Source organism: Procambarus clarkii, chromosome 22, assembly GCF_040958095.1.
Source record: "Procambarus clarkii isolate CNS0578487 chromosome 22, FALCON_Pclarkii_2.0, whole genome shotgun sequence".
NCBI classification, from domain to species: Eukaryota; Metazoa; Arthropoda; class Malacostraca; order Decapoda; family Cambaridae; genus Procambarus; species Procambarus clarkii.
Genome location: NC_091171.1, coordinates 26,493,112 through 26,517,172, shown reverse-complemented (window position 1 = coordinate 26,517,172; position 24,061 = coordinate 26,493,112). Strand labels below are relative to the sequence as shown.

Genomic DNA, 24,061 nt, shown 5'->3' with positions numbered 1-24,061 from the left:
TAAACAACATTATTAATGCAAAGAGCAAGAGTTTCCGAATCTCATTTGCATGGATATACCATCTCACATAGGTGTTGTCTAGCATCATGACACAGACAAGGCAGCTAAAACTGCATGTGATAAGTCTGAAGTTAAGTTGGATATGGGCATCTTATTATCTCAGCCGCAATACAGGAAATTAGCGAAGTCGGAAGAGCAGTCACCGACACACAAAGGCCAGAGAGCACGAGTATAAAGAGTTATGACAGGTTTAGAACCGATAATTATATGTACGGGCAGTATGAAACATCCACTAGCTTAGTTCATTTATTATGCAATCACATCTTTGGAACACTGGTTATAAAATTGTCTCTGAGTTCTCGTATCTTTTCGCACTTCATCACATAGACAATGTAACATTGTAATTACCAGAATTAGGCTGGGATATCGATATCTATGGTAAGTGGCTGCAGGTACTGAATCCCCCAATGGTGAACATTTAAATTGTAAACTATGTGAACAAGAGCTGGGACACACTCTCCAACACTTTATCTGTGATTGCCCTGCAATAAGTGACTTCAAATCAAATGGTATGTGGTACTTTGAGCTCTGTAATTACTTCATTCACTCAGGAATATTGGAAGATATACTTATGCTGTACCCAGATTTTGCTAGTGGGGGCTAATAGGCTACTATTTGTCTCCCTATATCCATAATGTATAAATATAAAGGTTGAACAATGTTGTAATTCATTAGGGAGTGAGTTCCATAGACTGGGTCCTTTTATTTGCATGGAGTGTTTGTACAGATGTAGTTTGACTCTGGGGATATCAAAGAGATATTTATTCTGGTGTGTTGCTCACGGGTTCTATTACACCTATCAAGGAAAAGTTTCAGATCGAGATTAGCATTTAGGAAGAAAGTTTTGTACATGTAAATAGCACATGAGAATGCGTGGAGTGAGTGTATGTTTAGCATGTTAAGGGACTTAAGTAGAAGGGCTGTGTGTTGTCTGAAGACAGAGTTTGTTATAGTTCTGATAGCAGATTTCTGCTGACTGATGATGGGCCTGAGGTAATTTCGCAGTGGTTGAACCCCATGCGCAGTTACCGTGTGTAAGATAGAGATAGAGTAGCGCGTAGTATAATGAGCAGAGTGGATTAGTGGATTATTATTATTATTAACATCTTTATTGACAAAATTAATTACAATTTTGCCTAATCTGAGGATTTCGATTAAGTCTTATTAAAGTGAGGATAATTCTGGAATACTGTCACGCAGGACAGAGGTTCATACATAAGACAATAAGTCTAAACTGTAGGCGGAAGTACATATATATCATGGTTACAATCAATGTTTTAATGTATGAATATGTAAAAATAACTTTCTATTGTGCACTGCCACACAAGGGCAGGGATGGGTTCATAAGTCATGCAGCTTAGAAGTAATATAAATAAAAATTGTTCTTCATTCTTTAAAATGGACAAGCAAATTTTGGATAAATTGTTAGGATGTCGTCCAGAACACCTGAGTCAATAAAATAGTTACACAGTTGGTGGCCAGGAGGTCTAAAGTCCTTTACGGTTTCACATTCAACAATATAGTGTTCTAGTGAATGCATTAAAGGTTTATCACAGAGTTTACAATCTGAGTATTCTGGTAGTGACTCAGCCTCACTAACCTGCCAGATGTGTCTATAGCCAAGGCGAATTACCGCAATGACTACATCACATTGCCTGGTCCGGTTACTGTGCTGACCATACAAATACCTATTATTACAAAACTCGTCATAACTTTTAATACTGCAGCTTTCAGGTCTCTGGGCATTTCTTAGTTCTTCTAAGTCTGAATAAATTTCTTTAATTTGTATGTTTCTAATAATTGCATTAGATAGTCCATAGTCATAATCAATCAGAGTGGAGAACATATCTGATTTTAGCGAGTATACCGACCATTTTGTTATACTTTTTTGGCTATGTGTTGAATGTGGGTGCTGTAGTTGAGTCTCTTGTCTATGTAAAGGCCAAGGAATTTCCCTCCTTTTTGTTGCTAATGTTAACATTGTCCATCTGAAGTTGAATTTAATTTGATGATTTACTCCCAAATAAAATGTAGTAGGTAATTTCTACGTTTATTGTGAGCTTGTTGGTTGACATCCATGAGTGGACTTTTTTTTAATTCATTATTTACAATATTATTTAGTGTGTGGGGTCAGAATCTATTTATCTATTTGCGGTTAGAGTAGATGAAGGTAGTATCGTCAGCAAATACAATACGTTTAAGAATGTTAGAAACATGGTCCAGGACGGACCGAAACGTCGTCGTCCCTTCACCTTCTAGTGTGTGGTCTGGTCAACAAGTGATTATATAATTATATGTTATATTATACAAATTACATATATGTGTATTTGTAACTTTTTGTTTAGTAATAATGTTGTAACTTGAGACGACCACCAAAACCATATTACACAACCTTTTGCCAATGTTGTTAACAAAATGTAAAAGCGTTTTTGTGTTTGGCGAAACTACTTTGTCATTCTTTGGTGTCCTGTTGAAGATACGGCGCGTGCTGGAGGTCCCCGTCACTACCACTCCTGCTGGCCTTACTCCTCCGTCTGGACCTATGAACACAACCAAGGAATTAATCTATTTTCTAAATTAATATTTACAAACACACACACACACACACACACACACACACACACACACACACACACACACACACACACACACACACACACACACACACACACACACACACACACACACACTAAGAATATTCGTATGACTTGAATATTCCGGGGAAAATTAAGATTAAGGACCTTCACGAAACAGTATGTGTGTTAGTGGCCTTACAAGAATGTGAGAACTCTTGTATATATAAATAAACCAAACACTTAGAATAATCAAGCGTACCTTTGACTTTAAGGAAAAGAAAGTAATGATTCAAGTGTATAAATCTCTGGTGCGCCCCATTTGGATTACTGTATCCAAGCATAAAGACGTCATCTTCAGAAAGACAAAGCTGCTCTGGAGAAAGTGAAACACAGGCCAAGAAAAATAATTCCAGAGCTAAGTCAACTCATGTACGAGGAACGGTTGAGAGACACAGGACTAACAACACTGCAAACCAGGTATGACAGGGCCGATTTCACTGAAACTTATAAAATATTGAACAAATTGGAGGATGTTGATCCGGATTTCTTTTTGTTTTAGACGGTCAAATGTAACACAAACAAAGAGCAACGGTTTCAAGCTCAACAAGCCACAATGTAGGACTGAGAACAGGCGATGTTTCTTCACCCATGTGGTTATAAACCCAGGGAACTGCCTACCCGACGAAGCCGTAAATGCCAAAAACTCTATTAACATTTAAAGTACAGCTGGAAAAGATCATCGAGGCAAATGAGGGGACCTTCGACTGTCCTCATCGAGGCCACTAGTGTTAGTGGTTCTCAGGTAAATAAAACAAATAATAAGTATTATTAGTTACTAAAATGCATTCAACTGAAATGTTTGAGTGCCTTAGGGTTTGGTTTTCCTTCTTTTAACTGTATTGTTATTGACAAACCTCAGCGTAGGTTCTTAATACACTCAGTGGGAGGTGAGGAATGATGGCCATTCTCGGTGATTGATGGTTACTTAAGAGCACCTTCTATAGTTTTAAGATGATTAAATTTATATGCCTTTATTGTGTGACAAAACCAATCTGTCCTAATCTAGCCACTGCCGGTCCTGTATAATGATATACCTAGCATGTTTGTGTCACGTCTCTATGGCTTCTTGTCCCCCCTGACACAATGAATTATTAAATTATTATATATTATTTTGCCATGATATTTTTCATGTTTATTTCCTGCTGTACATATATTTGCTTGTACCGGTGAGTATGTTGTTCTATAACTCATGGAGTACAGAGGTAAATACCTTGGGGTATAATGCAGCAGAGTAAGCTTAGTGTGCTGTTGTTGTAAGTGAACAATTAATAACTAATGTTAAAAAGTTTGTCAAATGTTGAGGTTGGATCTTCAGGAAGGTCAGTAGTTAGACCTTCGGAGGGACCTGGATATACAAGTAAACATATAAACAGGCTTCCTGTTACCCTGTTACCGACAACGGGAATTATTTTTATCATTATTTTTATTATTGATCTACTTGTTGGCGTTAGCAAGAATAAGCATTATTTATTTACTTATTACTTATCATATGAGTATTTAAAGAACAGCTGTTAAACTTGAAGCTCGAGGGAGGAAGATCACAGCTTACAGAAGTTATTCTACACAGGTCAGCATCCTAGCTGGCCCACATATTGGGAGTAAATTAGTCTCAGATAAAACAGGGAAGAAATTCTCATACGTTTCAGAGAGAGGCCCAGGACCCCGTGGGTAAGGTTCTTCTCACATAATATACCTGAGGATGGTCTGAGACTTGGAATGTAACCTCCTGCAATCAGTGTAGGTGTTCAACACTAGTGAGTGTGGAGTTAGTGGGTTAGTGTAGAGTGTTAGTTGGTGCACGGCGTGCTGGCAAGTGTCTAGTGCATGATGACTATGAGACCAACCCGAGAGACACTTCGTGGCCCTCCAGTGTATGTGCTTTCAGCGCTTTGAGGTCGAGTGCTAGGGACTCGAGTACCTGGGTGTCGGCCGCATGGGTTTTGAGTGCGCTGGCGTCGAGTGCATGGGGTTTGAATACTTGAGTCTCGAGTGCAGACACAGTGTCTATGAGTGCCGCTCCTCGAGTCTCCCTAAACGAGCGTGTTATCCCGGCAGCTAGAAGTGACGTCACGCCAAACACTGCTGACGGCGCCCATGATGCCAGTTTACCCTGTGAAAGAGATACATACAAGAGTAAATAGAGTGATGGTGAGCACAAATGGGTGCCGGTGGTGAAGTTGACATCTCGGGGATGATGAAGTTTGATGCTTCAAAGACCACGAAGTCATGAATCATGCAAAAAAGGCAGCCAATAATCGCACATCAGCAACGTGTTACGGCATACTCATTAGGTTTTTGTCTAAAACAGTCATTAATAGTCATATAAATATATGATTGTTAAAAGAATTGGATGTCGTAAGACCCTTAACCCACTTCCCAACAACACTCGGTGATCTTTCTGGGCACAGATAAGCTTTAAGCTTCTTCACACAAATGTTACTCACGTCGCCCCCTGCATGTGAGGTGATTTGATGAAGTATCTGTTCCCAAAAAGGTCACCGAGCGCTGTTGGGAATTATCTTACCACTTCAAATTCTTTCAACAGTCATTGTGGCTAAGGTGCATGGAACTCTGGTTGTTTGGGTTCGAATCCTTCAGGCGTGAGGAGTTTTGTTATATATATATATATATATATTGTGACGATAATCTCCTTCAAGAGATTGAGCCTGCTCTTCCCTCCATAATTACGTCTTCACAATTATATAAAAAGACTATGGAAGAAAAGTCCAACAACGACAACAACACCAGCAAGGCTTGCCAGGGTGAGCAGAAACGTATGCAGCCAGCCACCTGTTCGAACTCCAACCACCAAACTACCCGTTGATCGCTACGGCTCCGCTGATTGGTCGCCGGTCTGGCTGCACCTGCCTCGCCCCCCCCAATACTACCTGATGTCTGGGGTCGCCCCAACATCAGTCCTCAGAATGTTCAGTGCTTTCGTAGCCAGCACTCCTCCCAGCTAGACTCTAGAGTGTACTGAGAGAGGTGGTGGCTTTAAGCCAATATTCCAGCACCTCCCACTTACCTTTTGTATTGCACTTCTTGTTATTTTGCCTTAACGTAACTTTTCATTGTGTCATTTAAGTATTCTTATTATTTTGATTCATTGATTTTATTATAAGAATTTGTTTGTGCATTATTTTCATGTTTTGATTTATTTAACGTAATTAAAATTTCATTGTTAAAGTTTTACTTGTGTTTTGTGTGTCTTCTCCTTACCTTACCACAGACGAAGTTCCAGTTTTTCTATTTTTTTTTATAACTATGTGACGAGGCCATACCCCTAGCCTTAAACAGCCGAACACCAACGCGTTACCGTCACAAGTTATATGGGGGCCTGTCCTAGGAGCTTCACTCAGGTACTGGTGCCAAGTGGTAATTTATGGTAAGCGTATTTAACTTTGTTAACGTAGCTTTACTATTTTTCATTCAATTTCATTTTTTATAAGGTGCGGTGTATTGTGCATTACGAGAGTAACATATAGTGAAGGTGAGACAACTTTGGATTACGTGGTGACTGTAGGCCTCAGTCATACTCTTAATTGGTCATCTCTCCCTCCATGTTATTACTCGTATTTACCATCTATGTCCCTTGAATATTTCTCATTCTGACAGATCATCATATTGGTACCCTGGTACTGTGGTCTGCCCCGGGTCAAGAGTACCCAATCTTCTGCAATCTGACTGTAGGAGGACAAAGAGGGCCATAGTTCCTCTAGCTCGAACTTTAGTTGCTGAATTGGGACCTCAGCAGCAGTTCTCGTCACCAGTTGACACCTCGCACCCCTACACGTCAGTCAGAGATGATGATACATACAACGGTAGGGAATTAGCTTATTTTTTCAGAGCACAAAAGTTCGCTAATTCTGTAAGTATCATATTAAATTCAGTAGGAAAAACTTGCTTTATGTCCTATAGAGACTTGGCAAGGTATGCCTACATCCTTGGACTACCAATTTTACTTTTGAAGCATTTAACTGTTTCATTTGTTTTCGAAACTTTGTTTCATTTGTTAGTAGGATTTTCTTGCCCTTATTCTCTTACATGAGTACCGGGTACAAGATTTCCTGCGCCCTTGATTTAATTTAATCATTTAATATCTTTCACTTAACGTTAATTGTTAAAGATCACACAGGATAGGTACCAGTTGCCACGTTGTCCTGTTTCTGACATTTCACTACTGAACATTAGTGTACCTTTATTTGCTAATTTCACCATGTTTCGTCTCCAAACTTTCCGTGCAAATCCAGCAGGTGAAATAGGGACTTTAAGTCGTGCCAAGAGGACTGAACTACAAACTCTTGCACATGAGTATCAACTAGAAGTTCCCTACCAAGCCAACAAAAATGACCTACACAACCTGTTGCTGGATTACTATTTAGAGCAAGGTAAGATAGACTCTGAAACTCATGAAACTTACTATATTGCAGATAAAACTGACTTGGCAACGATGAAACTTAAACTAGAGCTGGCCAAGATTGAACGTGAGCAGCAAAGGGAAGCCCTCGAACAACAAGAACGAGCTGCTGCCATACGAAGAGAAGAACAAGAACGCGAAGCTGCTTTGAGGAGGGAAGAACAAGAACGAGAAATCACCCTCAGAGAACGTGAAGCTGCCTTGAGGAGAGACGAACAAGAACGTGAGGTTGCACTACTCCAGGAGCGGGAACGAGTACAGCTTGAAACCAAACGACGCGAGTTGGAGATGCAACGCGAACATGACAAGCAACAAGCGACTCTGGCTCTAGAGTGTCGTCAACGCGAAATCTCCTTGGAAACTTCACACTTCACCCAACGCCAGCAAGCTACTGCCAATCTTCCCGTCAGTTTTAATATATCACATGCAAGTAAGTTAATGCCATCCTTTGTAGAAGCAGAAGTTGATGTTTTTTTCACCACCTTTGAAACCCTTGCTAATCAACTCAATTGGCCTGTCAACCAATGGGCCACACTTCTCAGAGTCCATCTTACAGGTAGAGCTGCAGTCACACTCAGTACTTTGGCGTCTGAGAATGACTACTACACTCTGAAACAAGCAGTGTTGGACGCCTACCTACTTTCCACCGAAAGTTATAGAAGGAAATTCCGTGACCACCTGAAGGCAAGTACCACTACCTTCCTCGAGTTTGCTAACACGAAACGGAGGTATTTCATGAAATGGCTGGAAGCAGCACATGTCTCTACTTTTACAGAACTCGTCAACCTGATGCTTGTTGAAGAATTCTTGAGACGTGTGCCGCCTCCTGTCCGCCTCTACTTAGCAGATAAAGAAGAAACCGACTACCTGAAGTGTGCTAAGTCGGCTGACACTTACAGCCTCATCCACCGGCTGACACCTGAACCATCCTCCAGTAAGAAGTCGTGGTACAGTTACGAGAAGGTGAGCCCCGATCAAGCTGGTTCACAACTGTACTGCAAGTATTGTAGACTCTATGGACATACCATAGACAAGTGTGGTAAGTCTCAATACAAGGGAACCACTGACCAACAACGACCCAAACCAACTCCTCCTAAGTCCGGTAAGCCTGTGATGAATGTTGGTGTTGATGTTAATGATCTTTCTCTTTTCAGTAACCACCTGTATACTGGAACTGTCTCTGCCAACGGTTCAAATCCGGAGGGACGTTTCAAATTGAAGATCTTGAGGGACACAGCGGCTCTACAATCGATCATCTTGAAGTCGGCTGTGCCCAACATAGTCTACACCGGGGAAACAGTCTTCATCACTGACCTCACTGCTACCACTCCATACCCTCTCGCCAGAGTCCACCTGGATTGTCCCTACGTGAACGGGGAAGTCCAAGTCGCCGTCAGGGAAAAGCCTTTTCCCATGCCTGGAGTGCAACTTCTCCTAGGCAACGACTTGGCAGAAGACCTGCAACCGACCAACCTGATCGTCATGGACAAACCCCAGGTGTGTAACTCTGTGCCAAGTAACCCTATTCTTGAGTATGTTCCAGCAGAGGTTCAAGAGAGTGAAGTTTCTCCTCCGGTTCTCGTGACCACCCGTGCACAAGCCGCACGTCCACAGCCAGCTGACTCTACTGCTACCGCTGTCCCTCAAGACCCTCAGAAACTACCCCCGCATCTGACCAAGTTGGAGTTCCGTAAGTTGCAGAGGGAAGATCTTACTTTAACACCATTGTTTTTCCAGGCTGAGACTCAACCCGACAGTATTCCTGGGTTCTTCCTAGAGAACGACTTGCTCTACCGCAGATATAGACCCAGTAAACTGAAGGAGGAGGACGATTGGGCCAACACCGAACAACTTGTGATTCCCACCAGCCTGCGGCCCACTATTCTACACCTGGCCCACGGAGCATTCTCCCACTACGGCTTCAACAAGACTTACCATGGGATTCGCCAAGACTACTACTGGCCAGGTATGGTAAATAACGTCAAACAGTACGTAAAACAGTGTCATACATGTCAGATGGCAGGCAAACCGAACGTCTCCATTCCCAGAGCACCACTGATTCCCATACAGGTGCCTGCGGAACCTTTCCACAGACTCATAATAGACTGTGTTGGTCCTTTACCTCGGACCAGTTCAGGTAACGCCTACATCCTAACCATCCTGTGTCCTACCACCAGATTTCCCATAGCAGTTCCAGTGAAGAACATCACGGCTGCTACGGTTATCAAACATCTATTGAAGATCTTCACTCAATACGGATTTCCCAGGGAGATTCAAAGTGACTGTGGCACCAACTTCACCAGTGATCTCTTCAAAAGGACACTGGAGGAGTTCAACATCAAACAGGTATTGTCCAGCCCCTATCATCCTGCTTCACAGGGTTCTCTTGAACGTAGTCATCAGACCATCAAAGCACTCTTGAAAAAGTTTTGTAGTGAAACCTCGAAGGATTGGGATAAGCAGATTGACCTAATAATGTGTATTTTCAGAAGTCTCCCCAATGAGTCCCTAGGAGTATCTCCTTATGAGATGCTCTACGGCCGTAAGTGCCGTACTCCCCTTAAGGCTTTCAAAGACTCTCTCAGAGATGCCACCTTCAGTGAGCATCAGAATGTGCCCCAGTTTCTTCAAAACCTTCAACACATTCTAGAGAGAGTCCACCACTTTGCTCATGATAATCTATTGAAAGCCCAGGTGAGAATGAAGACTCATTACGACCAGACCAGCAAAGTAAGAAAATTCAAGCCGGGAGACTTCGTCCTTGCTTATTTCCCTATCCCAGGTTCACCTTTACAAAACAGATTTTCAGGACCCTACTGCGTCAAAGAGTGCAGGAATAATAATAATTATGTGATAGAGACTCCAGATAGGCGGCGGAAGACCCAGCTGTGCCACGTCAACCTCCTGAAGCAATATAATGGTACTCCTCCCACTGTCTTGACTAACTATTCCACATTCACAGAACCCTACATCCACAGTGAGACCTTCCCAGCTTCTCCTCCCGAAAGCACTGACAAGGAGTCAGCGCTTTCTAATTCCGAAATCCTTAATGATCTTCCCAAATACTTTCAGGATAATCATAGTGCACCTCTCGTCAAGATCTTCAGAGAACATCAAGAGTTGTTCAGAGATGATCCCCAAGAGTGTAATGTTACCCAGCACGACATCCAACTGCTCCCCGACACCCGGCCGATTCGTCAACCCTTCTACCGAATCAGCCCAAGCAAGAAGGAAGTCATGCGTGCTGAGGTGCAATACCTCTTGGATCATGGACTGGCTACACCTTGTGAGTCCCCCTGGGCCTCACCCTGTATCTTGGTGCCCAAACCCCAAGGTAAGGTGCGGTTGTGCACTGACTATCGTAAACTGAACTCTGTCACTGTCAAGGATGCTTACCCCTTGCCAAGGATAGATGACATCCTTGATGCCATTGGTAGTGCCCAGTACTTGTCCCAAGTGGACTTGCTTAAGGGGTACTATCAAGTGTGTCTAACGGAGCGCGCTAAAGAGATATCTGCCTTCATCACTCCTTTTGGACTTTTCAGATATGAACGCCTTCCTTTCGGACTATGTAATGCCCCGGCCACCTTTCAAAGAGCTGTCAACCGTGTCATCCAGGGCTTGGATAACACATACGCCTACCTGGACGATATCGTCGTAGCCTCCAACTCCTGGAGTGAACATCTGCTCCAGCTGCGACGTCTGTTCTCAAAGCTCCTGACAGCCGGCCTCACCATCAACCTGGGCAAGTCCACTTTCGCGAAAGGTAAAGTGCGTTATCTGGGTCATGTTATTGGGAGTGGCAGCATAGCTCCGTTAGACTCACACACTCAAGCCATCCTACAGTATCCACAGCCTACCACCAGGAAGCAGCTCCTGCGCTTCCTTGGTCTTGCCTCTTACTACCGTAGGTTTGTGAGGAATTTCAGTACAGTCGCCACACCTCTAATTCTATTAACCAGTCCCAAGCAACGGTATAATTGGACCATGCAGCAAACCGTTGCTTTTGAACAACTCAAATTCCTCCTCTGTTCTAACCCCATTCTCGCCTCTCCAGATATCACCAAGCCTTTCGTCCTTCATGTCGACGCCAGTGGTACCGGCGTTGGTGGTGTCCTGATGCAACAACGAGGCGAGGAAGTTCTACCTGTCAGCTACTACAGCTACAAACTGAAACCACACCAGAGGAACTACAGCACTATTGAAAAGGAGCTACTATCCATCGTCCTGAACCTCCAACACTTCGCTCCGTACCTACAAGGCGCCAGGTCTACCACCATCTTCTCAGACCACAACCCTCTCCGCTTCCTACATCAAGCCCAATTCACCAACCAGCGTCTTCTACGATGGGCTCTGTATTTACAAGACTTCAACCTGGAGATCCGCTATATCAAGGGTTCTGACAACACCATAGCCGATGCCCTCTCCAGAGTTTATGAAGTAGAAGCAACTCCATCCATTACTCCACCACATAACGACGTACTTCTTCCAGAACCGCAGGCTTCGGGGGAGAGTTGTGACGATAATCTCCTTCAAGAGATTGAGCCTGCTCTTCCCTCCATAATTACGTCTTCACAATTATATAAAAAGACTATGGAAGAAAAGTCCAACAACGACAACAACACCAGCAAGGCTTGCCAGGGTGAGCAGAAACGTATGCAGCCAGCCACCTGTTCGAACTCCAACCACCAAACTACCCGTTGATCGCTACGGCTCCGCTGATTGGTCGCCGGTCTGGCTGCACCTGCCTCGCCCCCCCCCAATACTACCTGATGTCTGGGGTCGCCCCAACATCAGTCCTCAGAATGTTCAGTGCTTTCGTAGCCAGCACTCCTCCCAGCTAGACTCTAGAGTGTACTGAGAGAGGTGGTGGCTTTAAGCCAATATTCCAGCACCTCCCACTTACCTTTTGTATTGCACTTCTTGTTATTTTGCCTTAACGTAACTTTTCATTGTGTCATTTAAGTATTCTTATTATTTTGATTCATTGATTTTATTATAAGAATTTGTTTGTGCATTATTTTCATGTTTTGATTTATTTAACGTAATTAAAATTTCATTGTTAAAGTTTTACTTGTGTTTTGTGTGTCTTCTCCTTACCTTACCACAGACGAAGTTCCAGTTTTTCTATTTTTTTTATAACTATGTGACGAGGCCATACCCCTAGCCTTAAACAGCCGAACACCAACGCGTTACCGTCACAATATATATATATATATATATATATATATATACATATATATATATATATATACATATATATATATATATATATATATCACTAAGAACTATAATTGACCCTTACGGGCTTCTTATCTTGAGATGATTTCGGGGCTTAGTGTAGCGAGTAGATTATCCCAATAATATACTCGCTCCAAATGCATTGTTAATATTCCTGTCAACCTTTGGAGATGAATGAGGTGAGGCGTTGCCCGGGCAACACGGTGAGGTGTTGCCCGGGCAAGATAACCCTTAGATAACCCTTAAAACCTTTCGGTTTTAGGTTTTGTGAGAGGGTCCACAACAGCCTCGGTCTCCTGTCTATGATCAGCTGATCACTTTTTTGTGTTAGATCCGTTTTCTCTCATTAAATTGAGTATAACCTTGGTTGTCAATAAGCAGTCCGAGAACAATAGTACACCGAGAACTTCAACAAAATCTTGTAGATCTTCGGCAAAGTGAAATCGACACCAGTAACACCATCTATCATCATACTATCATGCAAGAGGAGTCACAAATCTATGGTTCATCCAGTAAAATCAGCAGACTTCTAGATGTTACTACTGCTCGGCTTAGACTCGGTTACAAGTATCTCTGGGAATTTTTATTATCCGCTGATGTAGATCTGACCAACTGTAAACTGTGTCCACAAAATTATTCGCACACCCTCCGTCACTATGTGATGGAGTGCGAAAAGATACGTGAATTCAGAGACAAATATAGAGACAAACTATAACAAATGTTCCAGAGATGTGTAAATACTTCACTCAAAATTATCTGCTGCCAGAAGTCCTGGCCAAGTATCCCAAGTTTGCTAACTGTAGGTAGTAACTAAGTGATTGTAACCTATCCACGGCTGCTACTGGATGGGGGAGGGGCGGTGTTCAGGATAAACATATCAATTGTGACACTAGCTCTCCACATATGTCAGTTGCTTAATTTAGAAACTGCATTTGTGGCCGGTCTCGAGCCCATTATTGATTTGACGATGTGCAATGAATTTTGTAACTAGCTCATCAAGATTATAACTTGTTTAGCTACATGAATTGTGGGGTTCAGTCCCTGAGTCCATTATGTGCCTCTATAACCCTTTCCACTACCGCCCACAGGATGGGTATGGGGTGCATAATAAATGAACTAAACTAACTCTGGAGAACAGCGTGACTCACGAGGTAGTCGACCAAGTAGGCGGCGCTGATGGAGCCAATCTGAGCCATGACTGTAGAGGTGCCGAGGCCCCGGGTTCGGACCTCGGTGGGGAAGAGCTCGGAGGTCATAAGGAAGACGGTAGTGTAACACATGCTGATGGTCAACTTGCCCGCCAGTGACAAGGTAGTCACCAACCAAACCAAATCTGAACAGAAATCAAGTATTAAACACTATATAAACATATTTAAGAACACAGAAACTGTATTGGAGGGGACCTAAGCATTCAGTCTAATGTGTTATGTGTGTTTTTCTCCGCGGCTTAGGGTCCCCTTCCTCCAGCCAGAGCTGGTACTCCCTTCTATATTTTATAAATATATAAACAATATATAATTAAAAATAAATAGTATAGTATTTGGATATTTCATCTCCATAGTGAGATCATCACAACCCAGCTCACATAACTTATGGTACCTGTAGCAACTATACATGGAGTGTTATACATGGAGTGTTATACATGGAGTGTTATACATGGAGTGTTATGCATGGAGTGTTATGCATGGAGTATTATACATGGAGTGTTATACATGGAGTATTATACACGGAGTGTTATACATGGAGTGTTATGCATGGAGTATTATACATGGAGTGTTATACCTGGAGTGTTATACATGGAGTGTTATACATGGAGTGTTATACATGGAGTGTTATACTGTACATGGAGTGTTATACATGGAGTGTTATACTGTACATGGAGTGTTATACATGGAGTGTTATACATGGAGTGTTATACACGGAGTGTTATACATGGAGTGTTATACATGGAGTATTATACATGGAGTGTTATACATGGAGTGTTATACATGGAGTGTTATACATGGAGTGTTATACATGGAGTGTTATACATGGAGTATTATACATGGAGTGTTATACATGGAGTGTTATGCATGGAGTGTTATGCATGGAGTGTTATACATGGAGTGTTATGCATGGAGTGTTATACATGGAGTGTTATACATGGAGTGTTATACATGGAGTATTATACATGGAGTGTTATACATGGAGTATTATACATGGAGTGTTATACATGGAGTGTTATACATGGAGTGTTATACATGGAGTGTTATACATGGAGTGTTATGCATGGAGTGTTATACATGGAGTGTTATACATGGAGTGTTATACATGGAGTGTTATACATGGAGTATTATACATGGAGTGTTATACATGGAGTATTATACATGGAGTGTTATACATGGAGTATTATACATGAAGTGTTATACATGGAGTGTTATACATGGAGCCAAGCCATTTGTTGTTATAGATTCAGCTACTCAGAACAAGTTCCAAGTAGCACGGGCTATGGTGAGCCCGTAGTGGACTCACCTGGCACAGGAGCGGTGCGTGATGTCAGAGGAAAGCGCAAAGCCATCACGACTATATAGCACTTGGAAAGGATCGGGATAAGGATTTGGGGATGGGACGGGGGGAAGAAATAGTGAACAACCATTTGGACAGTCGGGGATTGAACGCCGACCTGCATGAAGCAGGACCGTCGCTCTATCAGCAATCGTATGATATATCCATGATGTTCATGGATATATCATATATATAGTCTAGTCCAAGTGTCTGGAATATATACATGGAGTGTCATATACATGGAGTGCCATATACATGGAGTACCATATACATGGTGTATCATATACATGGCACTCACCCAGAGTATTGGCTTGCCTATATAATGAGATCTTTGGGGCTGACAGTCCCCAGGTGGGCATGTGAAGGCACAGACGACGTTGGTCTCTCTTAAGGCGTTCTGTTTGGTGTCTGGAGAGTTCTTCATAAGTAGGTTTGCCCTCTTCTTTTTTGTAGTAAGTTCTTAATTGTATCTTCTGATTTGTGTCTGTAAAGATAACATTCCTATCAATAATATCTTTCAGTACACATCCTTCCGTTTTATGAGCCGTCGAAAAGAATTTCCTGTAAAACAATTTGATAGGAGGTACAGGTGCTGTGTTAGTTGATACTTGAGAGGTTGCATGGCGTGTCCCCCATCTTTTAATGACGTCTTCAACATAGCCGTTAGAGAAGCCACACTGCTACAACCACCGTCGGGTGTAGCAATGTGTTAACTGCTGGATTTATGCAGTGTTGTATGGACCGACGTACCCCGGGATTTGGCTAAGAAGAGTTACGAGACGACAGTAGTGCGTCTGTTGAGAAGTGCTGCTGGTGAGTTGCTAGAGACTTCTGCCAGGGTGTTAGCTACCCCCTGTACGTGATTATTTGAGACCCTGTCAGCGTGTTGCTGAAACCCTCCGCCAGCGTGTTTCTGGAGAGTGGAGGCGGGGTACTGGAACACCGTGAAGATGCGTGTTTGGGCTGGCCCATGTTGAGGAAGGTGAACTCGCCGACGATTATTATTGTGTGGACGACGTGTACCTGGACGTTGTGGATTTGTCAGGATTTGATGAACACTGCCGATCTATGGAGTGTCCTGAGTGAAAGCGACACTGTGTAAATATGTATAATATATATATATATATATATATATATATATATATATATATATATATATATATATATATATATATATATATGCAGAATAACCACATATGAAAAATAGAAAATAGCATTTTCTATTTTTCATATGTGGTTATTCTGCATACTTGGATCAGTGTTTTTGTGATCATTGTTGCATATATATATATATATATATATATATATATATATATATATATATATATATATATATATATATATATTTATATATATATATATATATATATATATATATATATATATACATATATATATATATATATATATATATATATATATATATATATATATATATATATATATATATATATATATATATATATATATATTTTTTTTTTTTGTCCGGTCGTGTTGGTCGAGTGGTTAAGGGATCCTGTACATCAGATGCATTGCTTCTGGCAGTATGGGTTCGAGTCACTTCTGGGGTGTGAGTTTTTAGTTGCATATATGCTAGTGGTGAAGGTGTAGTTGTGTATTGTTTATCCCCCTTTATTCTTTGCATTACTACTTACCACCTTACCTTTAAGCTTACCACAGCCAGCATGAAAGCTTACCACCGACATGGGTTAGGATACAGAAGAAGAGGTTATAAGTCACATTAACAGCAAGAACCCGGTTACTGGCCCAAGTGGCCGTAACATTGAGTGACTTGAACTCGCGATCTGGTGATTCCCAGACGTCTCTGTCGTTAAGGCAGACGCGGCCACGATGGTACAAAAGCTGAGCAACTGAGAACTCCACCGAGCTCTCTGGGAGGTTCTGGAGGCCTCAAACTCGGGCCCAACCAGGATTTTACAGCCAACCCGACCATAATCGGACTGGGAATCACCAGATCGCGAGTTAAAGTCACTCCATTACCTCAAACAGATTTTAATTGATATGCCATTCCATTGTGATAAAGCTTGAATGGTCCCAAGCTATACATTCATATAAACTCTATGACCCTTCGAGGATTCAAACCTGGGCGGCTACGGGTCACCTCACTGACTATCCAGTAATAATACCACTCCAACATCGATGTTGTTGTTGTTGTTTTAGATTCAGCTACTCAGAGCAAAAGTTCCAAGTAGCACGGGCTATGGTGAACTCGTAAGTGGAGGCTCTTTGGAGCCATTATCTGTATTAATAGCCGATACTGGACATCTGGGAATGGGTGGGGGGGGGGTCTCATGGTGGATTTCAGCCTCGGAGGGCTGGATGTAACAGTTATGGAGCTGGTGGTGGGTTAGCGATAACCTCTTGATCTTCCGTTTTTTCTTTGGCTAAGCCGTGCTGTCGTTGGAGTTTGATGAGGTGGCCTCCATGAGGAAGTCTTACACCGAGTAGAGTCGTGTTTATGCTGCGGCAGTGGAGCTCCTACTATGATTTCCTCGTCTGAGGAGTCTGTAACAACCGTAGTTGGTGATTTCTTATTTTGTCTCGCAGCCTTTTGTAGGTTCAAGTGTCGTGGATTGGTGGTAGAAGCTATTTCAAGAGCGTTGGTGGTGCTGTTAGTATTTGTAGACAGCCCGTCTGCTACCACGTCTGCTGAGATGGTGATGGTAGGAGTGTTGGGACTGCAGAGGGAAATACCTCTGTTTGAGCCACCCGGGTCTTGGGTGGTTCTGGAGTCTGTGTTGAGATCGACCTCGTGGTCGTCCTGGTGGTAGTCTCCGGAGTGGTAGTGGAGGCAGTGAGACTTGCATCCGGGGTGATGATGGGGTCCAGGTCGTTGGCTAGGTACAGCGTGTTGAGTTCCTTGACGAATCGTTGATTGTCTGGTCCAGCAAGCCTCTCCGCTAGTCGAATAAGACCAGAGATAATGCATGCACGTGATGCATGGGACTGTGAGGGTGTTGGTTGGTCCTTAGGTCCCAAGTGTGGAGGCTGGGTGATGTGTTGGGAGGAGCCACTGTTTGGTAAGGCTGGTACGGTCGTAGTCAGCATCTGGCTTATAGAAGGGAGCTCAGGAATTGGTCAGGTCCATGGTCTATGGTCGCGGCGACTTGTCTCTGGGTGGTCGATGGCATGGTGGTCTTCTCTTTAATTTTCTTCAATTCCTCCTTCCTTTTTGTGCAGAGGTAGGAGGTGGCGGCGTGCTGTTCTCTACAGTTGGCGCCTTTCATGGTGGTGGCTGAACAGTCCTTGTAGTTGTGAGTGCCGGAGCATGAGCTGCACTTAGCCGTTTGTTCTGTTGAAGTGTTCATAGCTGAAGCACTTGTAGCACTGTCTCACGTTGTAGACCTTATCCATGGCGATCTGGTTTGGGGAGGAGGTGATTCCAAAGCACTTGAACCCGTTCTTCAGTGCTTCCAGGGCCTGTTCTGCTGTTTCGAAGGTAATCTTCATCATGGGGTCGAGTAGCGTCGTTAGTTTTGATGAGTAGAGCTGTCATCGCTTTCAGAGTAGGGTTTTCCTCGTTCACTTGCCGCACCATGGTCTCGGGTACCTCACCCACTAACCAGCGGTTCAGACTGTTCACAAATATCGTTTTCCTGGCAGTGATTTGACTGAGAGGAATCGGTGAGAGGTTCGCCTCCAATAGTGGGACCCGGAGATCCGGATCAAGGATCTTATGTAGGTCCGCTTTTGTTGCCAAGATTACCGTGGCCTCGTTACCATGCATATGGACGTCAACTGGTCCCACTAATATTGCCTTGTCAATGGCTGCTGCAATTTTGCGCTCAGAGCGCTTGTAGTCGCACTTTCACTTTGTACGTCAGGTTCTCTGACAATGGCTCGGATTGTCAGGAGAACCTGGAGTGTAGAGTGGTTTGCCGGCAGCTGTGTGGGAACACAGCTTGCCAGCAAGAGAGGTGGAATCTAACATCGTTGTTGTTGTTGCTTCAGATTCAGCTACTCAGAACAAAAAGTTTAAAGTAGTACGGGCTATGGTGAGCCAGTAAGTGGAGGCTCTTTGGATCCATTATCTGTATCAATAGCTGATACTAGTGATCTGGGGGATGGATGGGGGTCTTCATGGTGGATTTCAGCCTCGGAGAGCTGGCTGTATCAGTTATGGAGCTGGTGGGGTTAGTGTAGACCTTTAGGTCTTCCACTTTTTCTTTGGCTAAGCCGTACTGTCGTTGGAGTTTGGTGAGGTGGCCTCCATGAGGAGGTCTTGTACTGAGTAGGTGTCGTATTTGTGTTGTGGCGGTGGAGCTCCTACTAAGATTACCTCGTCTGAGGAGTCCGTAGCATCTGTAGTTGGTGTTTTCGTCTTTCATCTTGCAACCTGAGGTAGGCTCAGGTGTCGTGGATTGGTGGAATAATGTATTTCAGGAGCGATGGTGGTGCTGTTAGTATTTGTAGAGAGATAGTGATGGTAGAAGTGTTGAGAGCTGGAGAGGAAAATACCTCTGTTTGTGCCGTCCGGGTCTTGGGTGGTTTTGGAGTCTGTTGAAGTCAACTTCGTGGTCGTCCTGGTGGTAGTTTCCGGAGTGGTAGTAGAGGCAGTGAGACTTGCGCAAGGGGCTATGATGGGGTCCAGGCCATTGGCTAGGTATAATGCGTTCAGTTCATTGACAAAACGGTTGTTGTCTGGCTCGGCAAGCCTCTCTGCTAGTCTAATAAGACCAGGGATAATGCCTGCACGTGATGCAGGGGGCTGCGAAGGATTCTGTGGGGCCTTGGGTCCCCCACTGTGAAGGCTGGGTCGCCTGGTAGGAGGAGCCACTATTTCCAACATCGATATTGGAGTGGTATTAGTACCGGATAGCCAGTGGCCTCTGGCCTCCCAGGTTCGAATCCTCGAGGGGTTATAGAGTTTATAATGATGTACATATACTATATATGTATCCAGTATGTGCATTAGTTCCCTTGTGATGTTCTTGCTAATATATGTAGAAGTATACCTGCCGGAACAAAAGCGGCGGCCAGCATAGCAACTCCTGTTGTGGAGAAACTAACGGTGCTGATGATCTTGCGTCCGAAGCGTTCGATAGAGACAGCAGCGAGAAACTTTGCGAGCACCTCAGCGGCCCCAGCCAGCGCCATGAATGAGAAGAGGTCTGCACCCAGAGTCTGGCCGCTGAGGGAGATGCCGTAAAAGGCCAGTCCCAGCACCAGGTGACACCCGTACATCCCCAACGTTGTCCGCCGCATTCTCCTGGTCCTGCCGAACATTATCAAGAATGACTATATATTAGATTTATATATAAATGTATAATAATATAGATCTGATTGGTTACAAAAAGTGAACATTAAGAGGAAATAAGAGGAAGTTTGTTTCTTAGAGGCTGTAGATTTCCTCGAACTCCTCCGACGCCGGAGGAGTTCGGCGTGTGTATATATATATATATATATATATATATATATATATATATATATATATATATATATATATATATATATATATATATATATATATATATATATATACATATATATATATATATATATATATATATATATATATATATATATATATATATATATATATATATATATATATATATATATATGAGGGCATAAATATGATCAGAACTGCAACAACAACATTTAGTACACCTGAGACAAGAGAGAAATTCACACTAGTTATTCCATCGTGACACTATTATGCAGGAAGAGCCACAGATCAATCGATCAACCAGTAAGGTCAGCAGGCTTCCTGACGTGTCATCTACTCGGCTTAGACAGGTTTAGTACCTCTGGTAGTTATTACTTCCTACTGAAGTACATCTCACCAAAAGTTAATTGTCAGCAGAACCATTCACAGATCCTCCGCCAATATGCAGTTCAATGTTAAAAAAAACTGAGATAAGTTATTGCAAATGTTCAATAAATGTGTTTCATTCACAGCAATGTACTATTAGACATCTTGACTAAATATCCAAAGTTTGCTTACTGTAGGAAGCGGATGCACCTGACTGTAAAGCTGCCACGGTCGTCCATGGGATGGGTGCGGTCGTGGGGGACAGGATAGGTAAATATGTAGCTGGTCCACCACATATGTAAATTGCTCGATTCGGGGATTGTTGAGTGCCAGTTCTCGAACCAATCGTGCTATTAAAGTCTATTAAAATATACACTAGACTGTGTAATTAGTTTATCAAGATTCTTACTTACTCAGCTAAATGACTTTTGGGGCTTCAGTTCCTGAGCCCACTGTGTGCCTCAGTAACCTTGACCACTACGCCCACAAGATGGGGATTGGGTGTAAAATAAATGAATAAAATCAATCACCTCTCGATATGTACATGCACAGTATATCTATATCTATAAAAGTGAATATTTGTCTCTCAGATATCGGAAGGCAGATGTTTGCAGTTAACCTCAGACGACTATCCATGGATCTCAGGTGGGTCGGGGCGGTCTCCTTCTGCCCTTCCTTAAATAGGATCGTCTCCTATTGCGACAACCAATAACTCCTATAAAGTTTAAAGCGGGGTTGTTTTTCCATAGAGTTTTCCCACTAAAAAAAAAAAAAGTTCATCAAACACACAAACAAATACCAACATCGTTGTGGCAACGTTGCATCAAAGTAACAACAGTAAAACAAATAATATTGTGGTTACATTGTGTGTTAACGGGAGGGAGGGAGGGAGGGAGGAAGAGGGAGGGAGGGAGAGGGAAAGGGAGGGAGAGGGAGAGAGAGAATGGGGAGGAAGAGAGAAAGAAAGAGTTTCTCAATTCTCTCTTTCTTGAAAGACGTTTTTCAACTTCCTTCTTAACAGAGACTTAAGATAGATGTTGAAAACTTAAATCTCCAAAAGTCATTTTACAGTTGTATTGGTCGTGATGGTAAGAGATGGATCAGTGTGAGGAGCGTGCAGCCTCCCTCCCTCCTGTGTTGTTATGGTGGCTGGGGCAGTGTGCTGGAGGTCCAGTCTTGGTCATGAAGATGGTCAAATGTCACTGAGTGTTACCAGGCTCTTGAGAATTAGTTGAGTGTGTTTGATATGTAGTGCTTCGCCGATATCTAATCTTTAGAGAGTTGAAGGGGCAAAACAAGATTTAGACAAGATTAGACATCACTGAAGCCTTACGTATCAATCACACGCAACTACCTATCAGTCACACGCAACTACCTATCAATCACACCCAACTACCTATCAATCACACGCAACTACCTACCAATCACACGCAACTACAAATCAACAGCAGCCGACACTCACTCACATTCTACCATCTTCAAGATCAAGACAGAATATCTCCCTCCCTCCCTCCCTCCCAATTGTCACTCTCCATCTTCACTTATACTCACCCTCCCTCCCTCACCTTCACACACACTCTCCCTCACGCTCTCTCTCTCACCTGAAGAGGATAGTGAAAGAGGTTGTGACGCCAGAGAGCTTGGTAAGCCAGGTCTGGCGCCCCGGGGTCCGCCGCTTCGCCGTAGCCTCGCCAGACACCCTCGTAGTAGCCTCGCCAGACACCCTCGCCGTAGCCTCGCCAGACACCCTCGCAGCCTGAGGGTCATCGAATGTGTGTGTGTGTGAATATTTTACATTTTATTTAGATCGTTAGATGAAGTTTGAACTAACTATGGTTCCCTAGTAGAGGCAACTGAGTTGATGATGTATGTGCCAAGGATAACGGGCTCGGTACTTAAATTCGCCGCCCATTTCACTCTATCTAGGGTATGTGAGGTATGCTGTGCAATTCCTGAAATCAGCCAACGTTCAGTGGTATTCTAAAGCTATCGTTCAGAGGTATAGTAAAGTTATCGTTCAGTGGTATGCTAAAGTTATTGTTCAGTGGTATACTAAAGCTATCGTTTAGTGGTATACTAAAGCTATCGTTCAGTGGTATACTAAAACTATCGTTCAGTGGTATATTAAAGTTATCGTTCAGTGGTATACTAAAGCTATCTTTCAGTGGTATACTAAAGCTATCGTTCCATGGTATATTAAAGCTATCGTTCAGTGGTATACTAAAGCTATCGTTCAGTGGTATACTAAAGCTATCATTCAGTGGTATACTAAAGCTATCGTTCAGTGGTATACTAAAGCTATCATTCAGTGGTATACTAAAGCTATATTTCAGTAGCATACTAAAGCTATCGTTCAGTGGTATACTAAAGCTATCGTTAAGTGGTATACTAAAGCTATCGTTCAGTGATATACTAAAGCTATCGTTCAGTGGTATACTAAAGCTATCGTTCAGTGGTATACTTTAGCTATCGTTCAGTGGTATACTAAAGCTATCATTCAGTGGTATAATAAAGCTATCGTTCAATGGTATACTAAAGCTATCGTTCAGTGGTATACTAAAGCTATCGTTCAATGGTATACTAAAGCTATCGTTCAATGGTATACTAAAGCTATCGTTCAATGGTATACTAAAATTATAGTTCAGTGGTATACTAAAGCTATCATTCAGTGGTATACTAAAGCTATCGTTCAATGGTATACTAAAGCTATCGTTCAATGGTATACTAAAACTATCGTTCAATGGTGTACTAAAGCTATCGTTCAATGGTATACTAAAGCTATCGTTCAATGGTATACTAAAGCTATCGTTCAATGGGATACTAAAATTATAGTTCAGTGGTATACTAAAGCTATCGTTCAATGGTATACTAAAGCTATCGTTCAATGGTATGCTAAAATTATAGTTCAGTGGTATACTAAAGCTATCGTTCAATGGTATACTAAAGCTATCGTTCAATGGTATACTAAAATTATAGTTCAATGGTATACTAAAGCTATCGTTCAATGGTATACTAAAGCTATCGTTCAATGGTATACTAAAGCTATCGTTCAATGGTATACTAAAGCTATCGTTCAATGGTATACTAAAGCTATCGTTCAATGGTATACTAAAGCTATCGTTCAATGGTATACTAAAATTATAGTTCAATGGTATACTAAAGCTATCGTTCAATGGTATACTAAAATTATAGTTCAATGGTATACTAAAGCTATTATTCAGTGGTACACTAAAACTATCGTTCAGTGGTATACTAAAGCTATCGTTAAGTGGTATACTAAAGCTATCGTTCAGTGGTATACTAAAGCTATCGTTAAGTGGTATACTAAAGCTATCGTTCAGTGGTATACTAAAGCTATCGTTAAGTGGTATACTAAAGCTATCGTTC

The 24,061-nt window shown here is 42.5% G+C and overlaps 1 protein-coding gene across 2 annotated transcripts in view; it reads right to left on the bottom strand.

Annotated features, from left to right (window-relative positions):
* Positions 1 to 293: 293 nt before the first annotated feature.
* LOC123760902 (organic cation transporter protein) overlaps positions 294 to 24,061 on the bottom strand; it is a 69,458-nt gene continuing 45,690 nt past the window's right edge. Inside the window, exons 9-13 of one of the 2 annotated variants that reach the window (XM_069328761.1) lie at positions 22,276 to 22,430; positions 19,875 to 20,134; positions 13,503 to 13,687; positions 4,541 to 4,806; positions 294 to 2,600 (exon numbers count right to left, since the gene is read on the bottom strand). In XM_069328761.1, the coding sequence (XP_069184862.1) occupies positions 2,513 to 2,600; positions 4,541 to 4,806; positions 13,503 to 13,687; positions 19,875 to 20,134; positions 22,276 to 22,430 (954 nt within the window). In that variant the 3' untranslated portion in view covers positions 294 to 2,512. The remainder of the gene's footprint in view (positions 2,601 to 4,540; positions 4,807 to 13,502; positions 13,688 to 19,874; positions 20,135 to 22,275; positions 22,431 to 24,061) is intronic. The other variant, XM_069328762.1, reaches the window with a different exon arrangement.